Source organism: Athene cunicularia (genome assembly GCF_003259725.1).
Source record: "Athene cunicularia isolate RWA chromosome 15 unlocalized genomic scaffold, athCun1 chr15_part1, whole genome shotgun sequence".
Classification (NCBI taxonomy): domain Eukaryota; kingdom Metazoa; phylum Chordata; class Aves; order Strigiformes; family Strigidae; genus Athene; species Athene cunicularia.
In genome coordinates this window covers 107199-122423 of record NW_020799121.1, presented here as the reverse complement: position 1 = coordinate 122423, position 15225 = coordinate 107199, and the positions used below count along the sequence as shown (strand labels likewise).

Here is a 15225-nt window from a genome sequence, read left to right as displayed (position 1 = left end):
TGCCCTCCACGGGAAGCTGCCCCCTCCTCTGAGGAGTAGAGGCTCACCCCAATGACCATTCACCTCTCTGTGCCCCAGGTACTACCACATCCCTATTGGGAACCTCCCTGACGATATCTCCACCTTCGGCTCTGACCTGTTCTTCTCACGCCACCTCCATCGTCACAACCACTTGCTGTGGCTGTCGCCCACAGCCCGCCCAGACCTAGGGGGAAAAGAGGCTGATGATAACCGCCTGGTCATGGAGTTTGATGAGAGAGCCTCTGTGGAGATAAACAACCCTGGCTGCTATTCCACAGGTGTGGAGGGAGTAGGGTGGTAGTGCCGAGTGGGGACAGAGCTGGATCCTGTTCTGTTGAGCCCTGTGGAGGGATGAATGTGGTCTCCACAGAGTCTCTGTGTTGACTGTAGTCACTAGCAGCTTGGGTGTTTGAGCAGCAGTCTGGACAAGGTGCATGGAAAGGGCATGTCCTGGGGCAGGGAGGTCACCTGCAATATGTGCAGGCATCCAAATACAGATCCTTCCCCAATTCGTGGCCACCACCAGCAGCACTTGACCACCTGCACTGTGTCAGCCCAAGGACAGACTAGGTCAGCAGGGCATCCCTGGTGACCCTTGGACAGGTCTTCTTCAGAGGCAGAAGCAGCTTGAATGGTAGTCAGTTCTTCTGAGCTCCTCTGGTTGACCCAGCGCTGAGCAATCTGGAGGAGTTGAGAACGGTCAGTGTGAGGTTCATGGTTGGACTGGAGGATCTTCGAGGTCTTTTTCCAACTGAGACGGTTCTGTGATTCTGATGCAGCTTCCAGGAAAAAATGATGGTCTCTAGAGGGTTAGTAGGTCCAAGTCTGGTGGGAAGACAGGTGCTGGTTAAGAGAGTCACAGCTGTGAAAGCATCTCCCCACTTGGTGTGGTAACACCTATAGATCACCTTTGCATTTCTGCCAGAGGGGCAGGTAGGGTGTCCTTGTTGGCCCTTTGCCCTGCCTACCTGCTGAGAGGTTGTGTTTGCTGTTAGTGTGTCTGGAACTGGACATCCAGAGCCTGGCTGTAAATACGGTGTTGCAGTCCCACCACATAAATGACATGGAAGGAGGATCCAGCATGAGCATCAGCTTTGACGTAATTCAGCAGGCGTCCCTAGAAGACATGGTGACAGGGAACCAAGCTGCCAACATCCCAGCCAGCTATGATGAAACTGCTCTCTGTTCCAACACTTTCAGGTATGGTTCTAGGCGCTAGCAGGAGGTGGAGCATCTGGTCTCCATTCTGTCAGGTCCCCTTGGGGTCCTGCCTCTCATTCCCTCCTGGCTTTAACCTTTCCCAGATTTGTGCCAGCAATGGGGCTTGTGGGGTGCTCTAAACATAAATTCAGGCATCTTCCAACAGATTTCTGAATATCTTGAGCTCGGAACTGCCTGGTGGCTCAGCCAGCAGATGTATGGGGATGTTGGTGATACTTTGCCCTTTCTTGTTTCTCCTTTCTTCATGCTCCACCAGGTTACAGAGGCTTATATTTACCCTGTGGCTCCTGTGCCAAGGGCTCACACATCTCTGCTCTGGCAGAGTTCCTGCTCTGAATCCTCCAGCATATCAAAAAGCATTTCTCTGTCTGGAAGGGGTCTTTTGTAGCCAATTGTGGTGATGCTTGGTCTCTGCTCCCTGACAGGATCCTGAAGAGCATGGTGGTGAGCTGGGTGAAAGAGATCACTCAGTATCACAATGTCTACGCAGACAACCAGGTCATTCACTTTTACCGCTGGCTCCGCTCTCCTTCCTCCCTGCTCTATGACCCGGCATTGCACCGCACACTCCACAACATGATGAAGAAGCTTTTCCTGCAGTAAGTGAGACCTGGAGCATGCCGCCTGGTGTTAGTGACCGGGATGCTGTTGACACCCACAGTCACTCCTCCCTGCTGCAGCCTCTGGAGAGGTGGGCAGTTGGTTGGAGCCCCTGGACTGTTTGGGTGAGCTCCCTTGCATGGCACCACTGACATGCTCGACTCCTGATTGTGCTGGATCAGCGTGTCCTCCACGGGTTGCATCTGCTCTTCGGGCTTTGCCTTCCTGCCCTCTGACTGCTGCTCCTGTGCCCTGCCTGCAGGCTGGTGGCCGAGTTCAAGCGTCTGGGCTCCTCTGTGGTTTATGCCAACTTCAACCGGATCATTCTGTGCACCAAGAAGCGGCGCATCGAGGATGCCATCAGCTACATGGAGTACATCATCAACAGGTGGGGTGTGCTTGCCAGGGCCTGGAGCTGAGGCAGGGCCCAGCAAGGAAAATGCTGATTTTTTTTTTTTTCCTTTTGATGGGCTTCAGCACTAAATTTCTGGGGTGGGGTGTTGTTTTGGTAAAGGTACTGAATAGATAAGACTTCCCAGTTTTCTTGGTGTCATACCTGGATTTGGGATCTGTCCCTTAGCTGTCCTCTATAGGTAATATTCCAAGAATACTCATAGGATTCAATCTAGAAGAGACATTCAGGAGAATTTATGGTGCCCAGCACCTCAGCCCCTGGCTGGCTCTCAGCATCCCAACTGTGGTACAGGCACCTCGACATAAACATAGGGAGCCAAGACTCCTGGGGCAGGGCTTCCCCTGGGGTCCCCTCCAGTGGTTAGATGGGAGGGGGGAACCCCCTCTCTTCTTGCCAGCACCACCTCCTCCCAATGGGCATCCCACAGAGAAGGCTCTGAACAAGGGATGATGCCAGTGCTGAGGTGACTGCAGTCTTTGCCCTCCAGCATCCACTCCAAGGAGATCTTCCACTCTCTGACCATCTCCTTCTCCCGTTGCTGGGAGTTCCTGCTCTGGATGGATCCAGCAAATTATGGAGGTATCAAGGGAAAAGTGAATTCTCGTGTCCACTATGGGGAGGTAAGAGCTGGGAAGCACTCAGTCCCCCAAGAGCAGTGTGCTGGGGGTTGAGCTGAGTGGGGAGGCATTGGCTGGGCATGAGTGACTGCTGTGATAGCACTGCCTCCTCCAGAAGGACACCAGCAAGAGGCAAGCATCAGAGGAGGAGGACAGTGAAGAAGAGGAAGAGGCGGCAGCAGGGGAAGAAGAGGAGGAAGGGGAACCAAATGTGGAGGAGCTGCTGGAGAACAACTGGAACATCATGCAGTTCCTGCCCCAGGCTGCCTCCTGCCAGAGCTACTTCCTGATGATCGTGTCGGGTGAGCTGTCCCAGGGAGGGGATGAGGTTGCTTGTGCCTCTCCCATGCCAAGGAGAGCTTGGAGTGGGGTAGCTGCTGGCACAGACTGCAGCTGGAGCCTTGCCCTTGTCTCCCCAGCCTACATTGTGGCCGTCTACCACAGCATGAAGGAGGAGCTGCGGCGCAATGCCCCTGGCAGCACCCCGGTCAAGAGGAGCACCAGCCAGGTGTCCCAGGAGGCCTTGGGGGAGGTGGGGGCCATGCCCGGTGAGTCCTGAGCCACAGGCCGCCCTGGTGCAGGCCTAGAGCCAACACCTTGCTGTCCTCATGCCACCATATGGCTCAAGTGCTCTCTACTCCATCTCTAGGCATGATCACCTTCTCACAGGATTATGTGGCCAATGAGCTCACCCAGAGCTTCTTCACCATCACCCAGAAGATCCAGAAGAAGATGGTTGGTTCTCGTAATGCCACTGAGCCTTCAGACCTGTTCCCAGTGCTGCCTGGCTCCTACTTGCCACTCAGCAACCCAGCTCTGGAGTTCATCAAATACGTTTGCAAGGTCAGCAGGGTGGTCTAGGCCCCTTTTCTGAAGGTATGCAGTCAGGACTCAAATTCTGGTCCCTGGCCATGGCTGACATTTTGCTGCAGCTTTCCTTCAGGAGTGATCTACAACAAGATTGTCTTGCCCTGCATCCACGTGAGGTCACGAGGATATGAGCTGTCCTGGTGAGGATGCTCTTCTCTGCTGGTAGGCTCACCTGGCTCTTGTTTTTGCAGGTCCTCTCCCTGGATGCCAATGTAACCAACCAGGTGAACAAACTGCGCAGGGACCTGCTGCGCCTCATTGAGGTGGGCGAGTTCTCAGAAGTAGCCCAGTTTCGGGACCCTTGCCGTTCCTACGTGCTCCCTGAAGTCATCTGCAGGAACTGCAACTTCTGTAGAGACCTGGACCTGTGCAAGGACCCTGCCCTCTCCCAGGTGCAGCCTCCTACCTGGGGACACCAGAGGCCCAAGCATGGCAATGCTGGAAGCTGGTCAATCACATTACCCCTTTGCTTGGCAGCTGTGCTTGCTGCTGGTGCCTCACTAAAGGCCATTTCCCATTCACCTCCTTTTCTGGCTGCTTGTCATAGGTCTGAGCATCCCTTGGCTTTGGCTGATGTTCCATTCTCTCCAAAAATTTGGGACTCTTGGTGCTTACCTCTCTCCTCTTTGCCTCTAGGAGGGGTTTGTGCTGCCCGGCTGGGTCTGCTCCAACTGCCAGGCACAGTATGACACTGATGCCATCGAAACAGCACTGGTGGAGGCCCTGCAGAAGAAGCTGATGGCCTTTGTGTTGCAGGACCTGGTGAGTGTGGAGGTCCCCTGCTCTACCTGTCCCCCGAGCTGGCTGAGGCTGGACACATTTGCTCTGCCCCTGGCAGAGGGGCTCAGCCTCATCTTCTGGCCCACCTAAAACTCCTTGGCCTCCAGGTGTGCAAGAAGTGTCGTGGTGTGAAGGAGAGGCACATGCCTGTGTACTGTAGCTGTGCCGGAGACTTCACCCTCACTATCTCCTCCCAGGTATGCCTGCACCCTCTGGCCTAGCCCAGCCCCCTGCAAGCAGCTCCTAGAGGGACAGTAAGGAACCCTGTTCCTCCTCTGCTGCTTATGTAACTCTTTGGGCTCTGGGACCTGCTGTGCTTCCCCCTGCCCCACTAGCCTTGCCTGGCCACCCCTCAGGGGTGCTGGACAGCCTCCTTCCCTCCTTGCTCCCTTCTCCCTAGACCTTCCTGGACCACATCAACATCTTCCAGAACATTGCCCGGCACTACGGCATGGCCTACCTTCTGGAAACCATCGAGTGGCTGCTGCAAACCACTCCCCAGCTGCAGCAATGAGGGGGTGCTCCTCCTGCCTGCACTCCACCATGTGCCAACCCCTCACGACACTGCCCAGCCCAAGTCTGCCGAGGGAGGGAGGGAGAGCAGGAGCCATGCCAGGGACGAGGCTGTCTTGTCCCCAGGGGCCTGGTGTGGGGGCCTGCAGGCACCAGAGGCTGGAGCTGTGCTGCCCAGGTCTGTGCTGGTCTCCAGGTGTCGTTTTACAGTTGAATTTCTATAAATAAATGGATTGTAGAGGGCCGGTGTAGTTTCTGGGGAGGGAGGGAAGCAGGGGCTGTGTCCTTGCTGGCAGAAAGGACTTGTCCCTGTCTGATCCAGGCCTCCTTGGGGGCAGGAAGGCAGCAGCCTGTCCCCTCCAGCGCACCGGAGGGGCGATGCTGGCTCATAATGCAGCAGAGGGCCTCTGCCCTCCAGTATGTAGCGGGCTGCAGGCTGTGCTTCAGTGAGCCATGGGCCTGGCTCTGCCCCTTGCTCCTGCCCACCCTGGGGGAGAGATGCCACAGACAAGCAGCCAGTGGACCTAGGGGCTTGACTCCCAGAAATGTCCCAGAATATTTTGGACTAAAGCAGGGATATGAGAGAGCCTGTAGCAGTTAAAGACCCCTCTAAGGAAAGTACCCAAGATGTGTTTTCTTCAAAGGTGAAAAGATCTTTGATCTCCTTTGATCAGATCTTGAGGATCCACCCAACATTACTCTCAGGAAACTCGGACATTTTGATTTCTGACTTGAAAAACTCAAATCTCAGGGGGAAGCCCCAGACTTATCCAAAGAATTATGATAAAATGGAGGACATCTGGGTTTCAAGGAGTGGGGGTGGAAATCACTATGCTACAAAAAACATACGAACAGTCCTAAGGATCTCCTAGAATTTATTAACTTCTCCATCATGAACCAGAGATTCCAGGTAACAGATTAGACACATCTGACTATGACACCTGAAATACTTCTTAATTCTAGGGAACGCTCACATCTCCAGCATCCACCCAGGCCTACCGAGAGGGATCTCCTGGTGTCTTCTCCTTACTTTTAGGGTCTTCAGATCCTGATTACCAGCCCCATACTCTTCCAAGTGAGACACCCGAGATGTGCTTTTGCCTGTAAAGGAACATTTTTTGCTCCAGGAAGCACCTGAGATACCTTTCAGGCATGTCATCAAGTCTTTTCACCTCGCTTTGGGAGGCCTAATCCTGGGGACCAGACCCAGACTCCTGTGAGGAAGATACCCAGAGGTTTTTCTTTCCTGAAAGGACACTCTCTTCTCAGAGATCTGCCCCAAATTCCTCCCAAACATGTCCCACACTATCCTCAATCAGTGCTGCAAGGACCTAAGATCACAGGTAGCAGCCCCAGACTCCTCTGAGGAAGATACCCAAGTTGGGTTTTCTCCTGTAAAGGAAGATTTCTGCTCCAGGGTGCAACTGATTCCTCCTACTCATGTCCTCGAGTCTTTTCACTTCCCTTTAGGGAGACCTAATCCTTGGTAGCAGTCACAAACTCCTTTGAGGAAGATACCCATAGGTTTTTCCTCCATGACACTGTTCTCTGGGATCTGCTCAAAATGTTGGCTTATGTAGAACTGGTAAAGTTGCCTCAGGAATATATTTCAAGAGGTTGTTTTGAAACCCAAATATGCAAGATAGCCCTAGCTCAGAACTAGTGTCCAGTTGTAAGAAAATGTCAGCTACCTTGTCTCTAATACTGACTAGAAGTTAGTTACTCTACTCTATAAATATTGCCATCAGAATGGGACCAACTGCAGCTGAAGTGCACACCAGAGTGACTCTCCTCTTGAGCAGAGACACCTCTCGAGGTAGAGATGTCCCCCCTGACCCAAGGCCCAGAGATCCTCACTGAGTGACTGGTACTTGCAGAATTAATACTCATGAAACACTACTCCATCCATGGAGCTATTCAATACTATTATAATCGTTTATAGGTAATTCAATTAGACTTACCTGTTGTCTAAGTCTGAGACTGAGACTGGATCCAGCCGCACCTAGGCTCCACCAGCAGTTTAGAGATCAAGGGGACCCTCTTGGAACCTCATGACTTGGCAGGAGGCTTTCCCTTACCCTTTGCATCCCCTGTCTCTGTGGAAGTCATTCTAGCTCGATTCTAACTCCATTTGCCTGGTTAGGTTCCTTCCATGTGGTAAGTCATTCCCCCTGCTCACTCTGAATCACCAGGTGCAGCCCAAATTAACGGCTGGCTCTCTCCGCCACATTCAGGCTCCACCGTGGGTACAAACTACTGTGGCGGTGACTGTAAGAGAAGGTGCCCGCCTGGCCAGGCTCTCTGTGGGCACTGGCAGCAGCTCCGCAGGCTCTAGACTCTGCAGAAGCACCTTACGCACGGGTGGGAGCATCGGGGCCAATACAGGGGCAGGCAGAGCCACATAGACCTGCACATGGGAGCCATTCAAGGGCCACAGGTTGCAAGAGGAAGGAAAAACTAAGCACGGGGGACCGCAGAGAGGCAGGACACCCCACCGAATATGCCGAATGACCGGCAAAGCCAGAACCAGGACAAGCAGCACCAGGGCAGATGAGAACCCCCTTTTGCGGGGGTGATAAGCGGCGCAGAACTGTCCTGTGTGAAGAGGAAACACGGAGAAGCCTTTTCTGGTTCCAGCTTCTCTCTCCAACGAGCTCCCCGGCCTGATGGCACTAACTTCAGCAGCCGGGAGCATCGAGGTCCATAGTCACCAGTGCCGCAAGCCCAGGTACCTCTGGAAGCGTGTGGCTTTTCCCAGCGCTTATAAGATGCCGAGGGAAAGAGAAGGGATTGTTCCCCTGAGAAACAGCCGGGCTTGCTTGTTTCTAAATGTTAAGTAACTTGCCCTTTCCTTTTAGAAGGCCGCTGGTTTAAAGAACAAATGCTTCTTCAAAGATAAAAGAATGCCGGTCCCAGTTAAAATAAAAAATGCTTTTGCTTAGATGTAATTAAACCATTTTCTTTATTGCCTAAAATGATTGACCAGGATGGAGGCATGTCTTGAAAATATTACCCACCATTCTGTAATGGCATTTTCTAGGTGGAGAAATCAAAATGTCTTTGTGTGCATGCTGTAGCTTCAGCCAGCCATGTATTCCTCCTCTGTCAACCTCACCCCTGACACCATCGTATGGCCGGCTGCCTGCCTGCCTTTCTGCCAACAATTCATCCCGTGTTTCTTCTCTTTCTGATATCTGTCCGACCCTACGTTTGTCTGGCTAATTCTCAGCCAGATTCCCTCTACTGATTCTTGTCAGTGATTCAGGTCTAGAATCATCTCTGTCACCCTCCTGTTCTGTCCGTGTCTCCTGAGCACATGTCTGTCTGTGTCAGTCTGGTTGACAGGAACAGTTTACAGTCAGATGAAAACATTGACTTCTGATTTTTTTTTTTAATACATGGCACAGCTTTTGGTAACCGCAGGTGGCAATTCCTCCTGACCCTGCCTGCAGGTGAGTTCACAGGAAAGGCACTGGACAGACTTGAAGCCCTCACGGGACGTCACCAGGCTGTGTTTTGTTGTGCCGTGGTAGGGGTTGGTGAGAAGGGAGATCGCACAAGGTACAGCTTAGTCCTTGGTGCCTGAGCAGAAACATAACCAGTGCCAGCTGCCCAGAAGATGCTTGGCCTCAGGGATGACAGTGCTCCATCGCGTGGGACAGTGTCAGGTTCCCTGGTGGAGGCAGACGTGAACCACACTCGCTTGAAGTAGAGCACGTTAACTCCTTTCCTCTGTCGGGGAAGGCAGCTGGTCTGCCGACAACTGATTGAAGAAGAGTTTGACCTTGACAAGATTCTGGTGTACCCTTGAGATAAGGAAGCTTTGCTTGAAGCAAATAACTTTCAAGGAGCTGCTGACTACGGAGCAGGATGAAGCAAGCAGGGAAGAAACTGATAAAGGTTATCCAATGAGAATGTTAAAAACAATTTTTTTGACATTGTAATAATCTGGCACCTGAAATACATAAAAATGCACGCTTTTAGTAATAAAAGAAACAAGCCATGTGAGCATGAGTGTGTGTGTGTCGCTCTGTCCGTCTCTACAGCGACATTCCTCCCCTTTCCCAGGCTCAGCTTCACCCCAGACTCCTCTCCTCCTGCTCATTCCTGCTGCAGGTCACGCTCGGTCCCACCAGCCAAGCAGGGAGGGGTGCAGGGCTCGGGGTCCCTGCGCAGCAGCGGGGTCTCTCAGGCTTTGCCTGGGCTCCCGCCTGGCTCTCCGCCGGCTGCAACCCCTTCGAGGGGGGGCTGATCCAGGCTGGCAGGTGACACTCCCCCAGCTGCTCACTGCCCCCTCAGCGGGATGGGGGAAAGAATCGGAAGGGCCAAAGTCAGAAAAAAGTCATGGACCAAGATACAGATGGTTTAAGGAGGGAAGGAAACTCCCTCTGGAATATTCACAGGAGCACACTGTGGCTGAGGTCGGAAGGGACCTCTGGAGGTCATCGGGCCCAAGCCCCTCCTCGAGCGGGGCCACTTACAGCCACCGGCCCAGGGACATGTCTGGACGGCGCTGGACTGTCTCCAAGGTGGGAGACTAAAACCTCCCCGGGCGACCTGTGCCAGGGCTCGGTCACCCTCTCGGGGAAAAAGTGTCTCCTGACATGCAGAGAGATCCTCCCGTGCTTCGGTCGAACCCACGGCCTCTGGTCCTGCCGCTGGGCTCCAGTGGAATGAGCCAGGCTCTGTCCTCTCTGCGCTCTCCCTTCAGGGGTTCGCACACACCGACCAAACGGCCCCTGAGCCTTCTCCTCTCCGGGATAAACGGCACCAGTTCCTCAGCTCCATTTCTTCCTGGGGGAAAGCATTGTTTCCCTGCACACAGGAGCCCAGCAATGTGTACATCGGTACGTGGGGTGCATAATCCCTGACCAGGGTGGAAAGAAACCAAAGAGACCATGTGTTGCATTCTCTGACTCATTTAGAGCATCGGCTCGTTCTACCAGACAAGTTACCCCCGAGACACAGTTAAACAGCCGCATGCTGCTGCTGGTTAAGTACCAATCGCTCAGTGTTTTGTGGCAGACTGGCGCTGTGCATGGACGTGCTTACGCTGTCCCCGCTCAGGAGGTGGCTGAAGAACGATGGGTTATGGCAAATGCGCTGGTGTGATGGCAAAGAGTTGCCTCAGCGTGCCCTAGGCACGTCTGAAACCTTAGCTCCCAGCCTCATCCCACTACATATCGAAGGCATAAATAATTACACAGGCTGGAGTGTAGTGGTAAAACCTACCCCAAAACACCTTCACCGATTTTCACCTTTTTAATGCTGCGAAGCACAGTCCAGGAGGGCATCTAATCCCAGAAACCTCTGCTGCTTCTTGGAGGGACAGAGTGTTTCCCGCCAGGGTAAGGCTAACTAAAATAACACACACTTCCAAGTTGATGCTTGTTTTATTAGAATCTCATCTAACAGTTCTTAAATGTAAAATTCCCAGTTTATGACTCTCAAGGATCAAAATCTTAAAGCTTATTTTCCAGAACCTCTAGGCGGTGAAGGAAAAGACTTTCTAACCCAGCATCGTCAGGACGTTGATTTGGAAATGGAAACAAGTAGAACTTAAAGTTTTTAGCAGCTGAGACAAGCAATGTGAAAAGCTGAATTACAGAAGACACAATACAACCCAACATTCATGCTACAAGTTTACCTTTCCACAATGATTAGTAGTTCCGGGTCAGTTCTTTCCACCAAAAAGATGCTGTAGTGGTGAAAAGATTATGCTGGGGAAACAACAACAAAAAGAGCACATTGTACTTAAAATACTTCTCTGAGAATTGGAATAACAAGGTAATTTCTGTCCTCTGGAAGGACACAGCCCCAGCCCAAAGTAACATGGAGAAAGACTGATAAAACAGAGGAAAGAAATAACCTGTGCCCTGTTAGAAGGGTCTGTGACTGAGGTCAGCGACCCTCCCGTGAGGCATTTTCTTCCCAAAGACAGCTCAGAAGAGGAACATTTACTGGCAGCACTGCACCTTACCACAAGACAAAAGGACCTCTCTGAATGTTCCCTTGCCTTGGCAGACCTGGGGTTAACCACAGAAAAGAGGTATCCATGCTTCACGATGCTGTGGGGTCACCTGAACCACCAGAGTCAGGCTCAGGCTCTGACACGGGCTGGGACAGAGCCAGGGCTGCAGCTGCTCGCAGCAGCAGCATTAGGACCTTCTCCAGACCCTGGAGAGACCTCTCCCTCCTGACTCCACGCTCCTTTGTTGGCCCTGTGGTCCGGCTGCTGCAGTGGCTGCACTGCACCCTCAGCCTGACCAGCTGCTGTTCCGTGGCCAAGGCCGGACTCCACAGGTGCCCCTGTAAGAAACAGCAGCAGGAACAAAACCACAAGCTGGCTCTGCCCGTGCTCCCCGCACACCCAACGGCAGACCCCAAACTGAGAGGTGGGCCCAAGCTCTGACCGACCCCACGCCTGGGAGCTCCCAAGGCAGTCCCACTGCAGGCTGACCTGGTGGTAGGCTCCCATCTCCCGGCCCAGCTCTGACAGAGCTCAATGGGTGGGAATTCCTTACGCCGGGTGAGAGTCTCTGCCACAATCACTGGTGAGCTCCTGCTTCACGGTGCTTCCGATTCCTCATCTCACAGGCTGGAAAATACCAAACACTTCAACTTCTGAACAAAAACTAATACCAGTGTAATCCTTGCAGCGTTTGATTTAATACGACCAATTTGAACCAAACAATCCAGGAGTTCCTTACTTACAGAAACGCAGGTGTTTGCAGCCCACAGTAAGGGATGCTGGACTCCACTGACACTCACTTGCTTTGGAGGATTCTGAAAGGAAAAGGAACCCCAGAACTGTCACAACCATGTACAATGCTATCAGATGGGAGATTTTGGTTGGTTTGCTTGCTTCAAGAACTAAAAGGCAAGGCCTACTCTCTTGTTCTGTCATTTTGGGTTTTTCCTGTGACCTTGAGGACTTTCTTCACCAATGTGTTCCCGCCCTTCCCTCCTCAGGCCATTCCTCAAGACAGCCCCGGCACTACGGCCCTTCCACGCTCCTCCTTCGGGATCGAGTGCCCGTGTTGTAAAGGCAATCCCACGTGTGCCGAGCAGATTTCCTTCGGGTTTCACGAGACCCAGGCAGTATGCCCTGGACACCTGACGCTTTACACAAGCCCACAACTACGTAAAGGCTCGGCCAGTTCTGGAGAGGTCCAAAAGCTCCTGCAGAAATCCGGGCATTTGACACAACTCTTCACCTCCCAAGGAACAGTGGCAGAAGCAGTTGTTCCTTTTATACCACCAGGCAACTGTCTCTGGACAATCCCAAGAGGAAGCAGTTTGCTTCCTCAGAAACTCTCAGTAGTCGCAAATGCAGGTGATGTAGGGGAAAACGGAATAAAAATACCCAAAGGCATTTTAATGCTTGCCAGTTTAAGAATCTGGGACTAAACAGATGCTGTTGTCTCTCTGAATATTCTGTAGCTTACCCTTTCAAATCCATGCTTTGCTTTACTCATATGGTGAACACACTCCGCTCCAGTCCTAAAAAGAAGTCAAGTAACTAAGAAATGAGTTTACAAAAAGTCACAAAAAGGAAGCAATCCTCTAAATGGTTACTCCAATATTTCATTAGAAATCAGGGGGTTAGTACCTCTAGCCAACAAGACAGATACCCTCAATCTCTAATTGTACTCATGTTTCAAAGTCTTACTTAAAAAATGAAAAGATACACTCGTTCCAGTATTTAGTAAAGAAAAGAAAAAAAGATCAAGAGGTGATCTGACTGCAAGAGACAAACTCCTTCCTGGTGCGAGGCAATGCTCAGGCTGAATGAGCGCTTCAGTCTAACAGAGTCATTCGAAGAAAATGACAGAAGGCTTGCAGTTGATGCCTCACCGATTTAATCCTGGAATCAAGAATACACTTTAAAATTATTTACTCTTTTCATCTTTTCTGGAACAGACTAACTTCTGGGGCAAGACACAGGACTAAGAGAGAACTGCCAGACTGGATCATGACAGAGCCATTTCTGGCCTTGTGTTTTCTGAATCTCCCACTCACACCTTGGCTAGAAGAGATAAGAAAGTATTCTGGATGCTGGTCTCATTCTTCACTCATTTCCAGCAGTTTTCTTGTGACTAGAAACTGTCGGTGGGGGAGGGAAATGAAAGGATGACTTTTGTAGGAGCAGGAAAAGAGCTGGCTTCAGACTTCTCCCCTATCAATCGTTGCAGGAAAGACATTTGGGAAATGGGCAGAACAGAAGGCAACAAGCAGATGATTTGACACCGTCTGTGCATTGCCACGGAAGGGGAAAGGTGAACAGAAACACTTCTGACCACAGCGCTGCACCTGGAACTGGCTGCCGCACGCTTGTGATTATTAAGCACAGGCACAAATTTTCTCTCTTTGGAAGCTACGCTCTACGGAAGAAAGAAGCCTGCTGGACTATAGTAACAGGCTTGCTCTGAAAGGGAGTCAGGACCCAAGCCTGAAGTCAGCCACCATGAGCCAGCACCGCACCCTCGCGCTGAAGGCGGCCAACAACACCCTGAGCTGCAGGAGGACGAGTTCTGCAGCAGGCAAGGGAGGCGATCCTTCCCTCTGCTCAGGGTGCGGAGGGCACTCTGTGTGCTCTGGCCAGGCTGGGCTCCCCAGGCCAGGACTCACTGGGCTGAGACTAGCAAAGGGCCACAAAGATGAGGAAGAACACATGAAATCAAATCTGAACACAAGAAAAAACTTTTTGACTGCAGCTGTAGTCAAGCATTGCAACCAGTTGCCCGCACAAGTTGTGGCATCTCCACCCTTGGAGTCCACTGAAAACCTGAGGGGACACGTCCTGGGCAACCTGCTCTGGGTGACCCTGCTTGAGCAGGAGGGGTTGGACTCGATGATCTCAGAGGTCCCGTCCAACCCCAATGATTCTGGGAAACCACAGATAGAGGTCTCAGCCTGGAGCTGAGGGGCAGCATTCGTCAGCCGACTCAGAGGCACGGGCTGTGAGGCAGCGAGAAAACTCTTCTTCCCTTGTCACCCCCGGCTCAGGTGTGCCAGGCAGTGCACTGCTTGGACTAGTCACTCAGTTCTCACCCCGCTGTGATTCTGCAGATGACATGAACACAGAGGAGGTAAGCAGGAAGAACCTCTGCTTCAGGACATGGGGACCTGAGAGCATCTGGCAGCTTTTCTCCAAACAGGGGCAATGCTGCTTCAATTCTGGCACCTGTGGAAGAGAAGGAAGCAAACGGGGCAAAGGATTACACAGGAATGAGACATGAGGAAGGTACAAGAGACATGCAGGATATCAAGATATGGGCCCTGGAAGACTGTTCTGGAGTCAACTGACCTGTCCAGCTCCCCACGGCTACATGCTGCTCTGCCCTGGCGGCTGCTGCTGCCCTTCAGAGGCAGCTGCATCTGGGGGCTCAGAGCGCTTTGGGTTCCAGTGTGAGCCCAAAGCATCAGAGGAGTTGGCCTTGACCTTGTGGCAGGTCTTGCAAAGGGAGAGCCCAGGCCTCTCACGTCTGCATTAACTCTGGTGCCTAATGACAGCCCTTCCTGGGGTTCTGGAGAGGAAACAGCCTCTTAGACAGCGCTCTTGAGTCTTTCTGGCAGCCACGTTCTACTTCTAAACCAGACACAACTGGAGAGCTCTGATGACCAGTGACCCAAGAAGCAGCCTCTTTTTACCTCATGAAAGCCTAACGGCGATGTCTGCACAGCCTGCCGAGGAAAAGAGCAACTGCCCATCGAGTGGGCGTCCTGCAGGAAAACCGTGCCAACGCATCTGTCCAGCAAGGGGAAGGAACACTCCTGCGAGTGACGCCCCCACGGCGCTCCATGAGATCTCCGGTCCCCTCGGGTGTCGGCGGGAGCAAGGCGAGAAAATCCGAACGCCCGAAGCCAAGGAGCTTCTGCTTGCAGCTCCAGCGAAGATTCCCGTTCGTCCGACCGAGGAAAGCCGGGGTTATCTTTGCAGGGCGGGCAGCAGAACTCATCCCATCCACGCTCCGGTGCGACACGGAGTCAGAGCACAAACCCTGGCGGAAACGGGCGGGGGGGACGGGGGGACACGCCCGTCCCGGCGCCTGGGGACCCCCGAGTGTCCCGGGGAGCACAACGCCCGGCAGCTGCCCTTCCTCACGCTGCCGCCCCGCTCCTCCTGCGGCTCCTCCGCCCCTCCCGGGTACAGCGGGCACCGGCAGCACCCCCCGGGCCGGGGCC

The 15225-nt window shown here is 52.8% G+C and overlaps 1 protein-coding gene across 2 annotated transcripts in view; it reads left to right on the top strand.

Moving 5' to 3' along the window:
* The window catches only part of POLE (DNA polymerase epsilon, catalytic subunit), a 40465-nt gene extending 35195 nt beyond the window's left edge, over window positions 1-5270 (top strand). The window contains exons 38-49 of one of the 2 annotated variants that reach the window (XM_026860089.1): window positions 79-299; window positions 1017-1221; window positions 1668-1841; window positions 2105-2230; window positions 2745-2877; window positions 2990-3176; window positions 3294-3422; window positions 3524-3717; window positions 3936-4136; window positions 4381-4506; window positions 4632-4721; window positions 4925-5270. In XM_026860089.1, the coding sequence (XP_026715890.1) occupies window positions 79-299; window positions 1017-1221; window positions 1668-1841; window positions 2105-2230; window positions 2745-2877; window positions 2990-3176; window positions 3294-3422; window positions 3524-3717; window positions 3936-4136; window positions 4381-4506; window positions 4632-4721; window positions 4925-5038 (1900 nt within the window). In that variant the 3' untranslated portion in view covers window positions 5039-5270. Of the gene's footprint in view, window positions 1-78; window positions 300-1016; window positions 1222-1667; window positions 1842-2104; window positions 2231-2744; window positions 2878-2989; window positions 3177-3293; window positions 3423-3502; window positions 3718-3935; window positions 4137-4380; window positions 4507-4631; window positions 4722-4924 lie in introns of both variants that reach the window. The other variant, XM_026860088.1, reaches the window with a different exon arrangement.
* Window positions 5271-15225: the final 9955 nt, after the last annotated feature.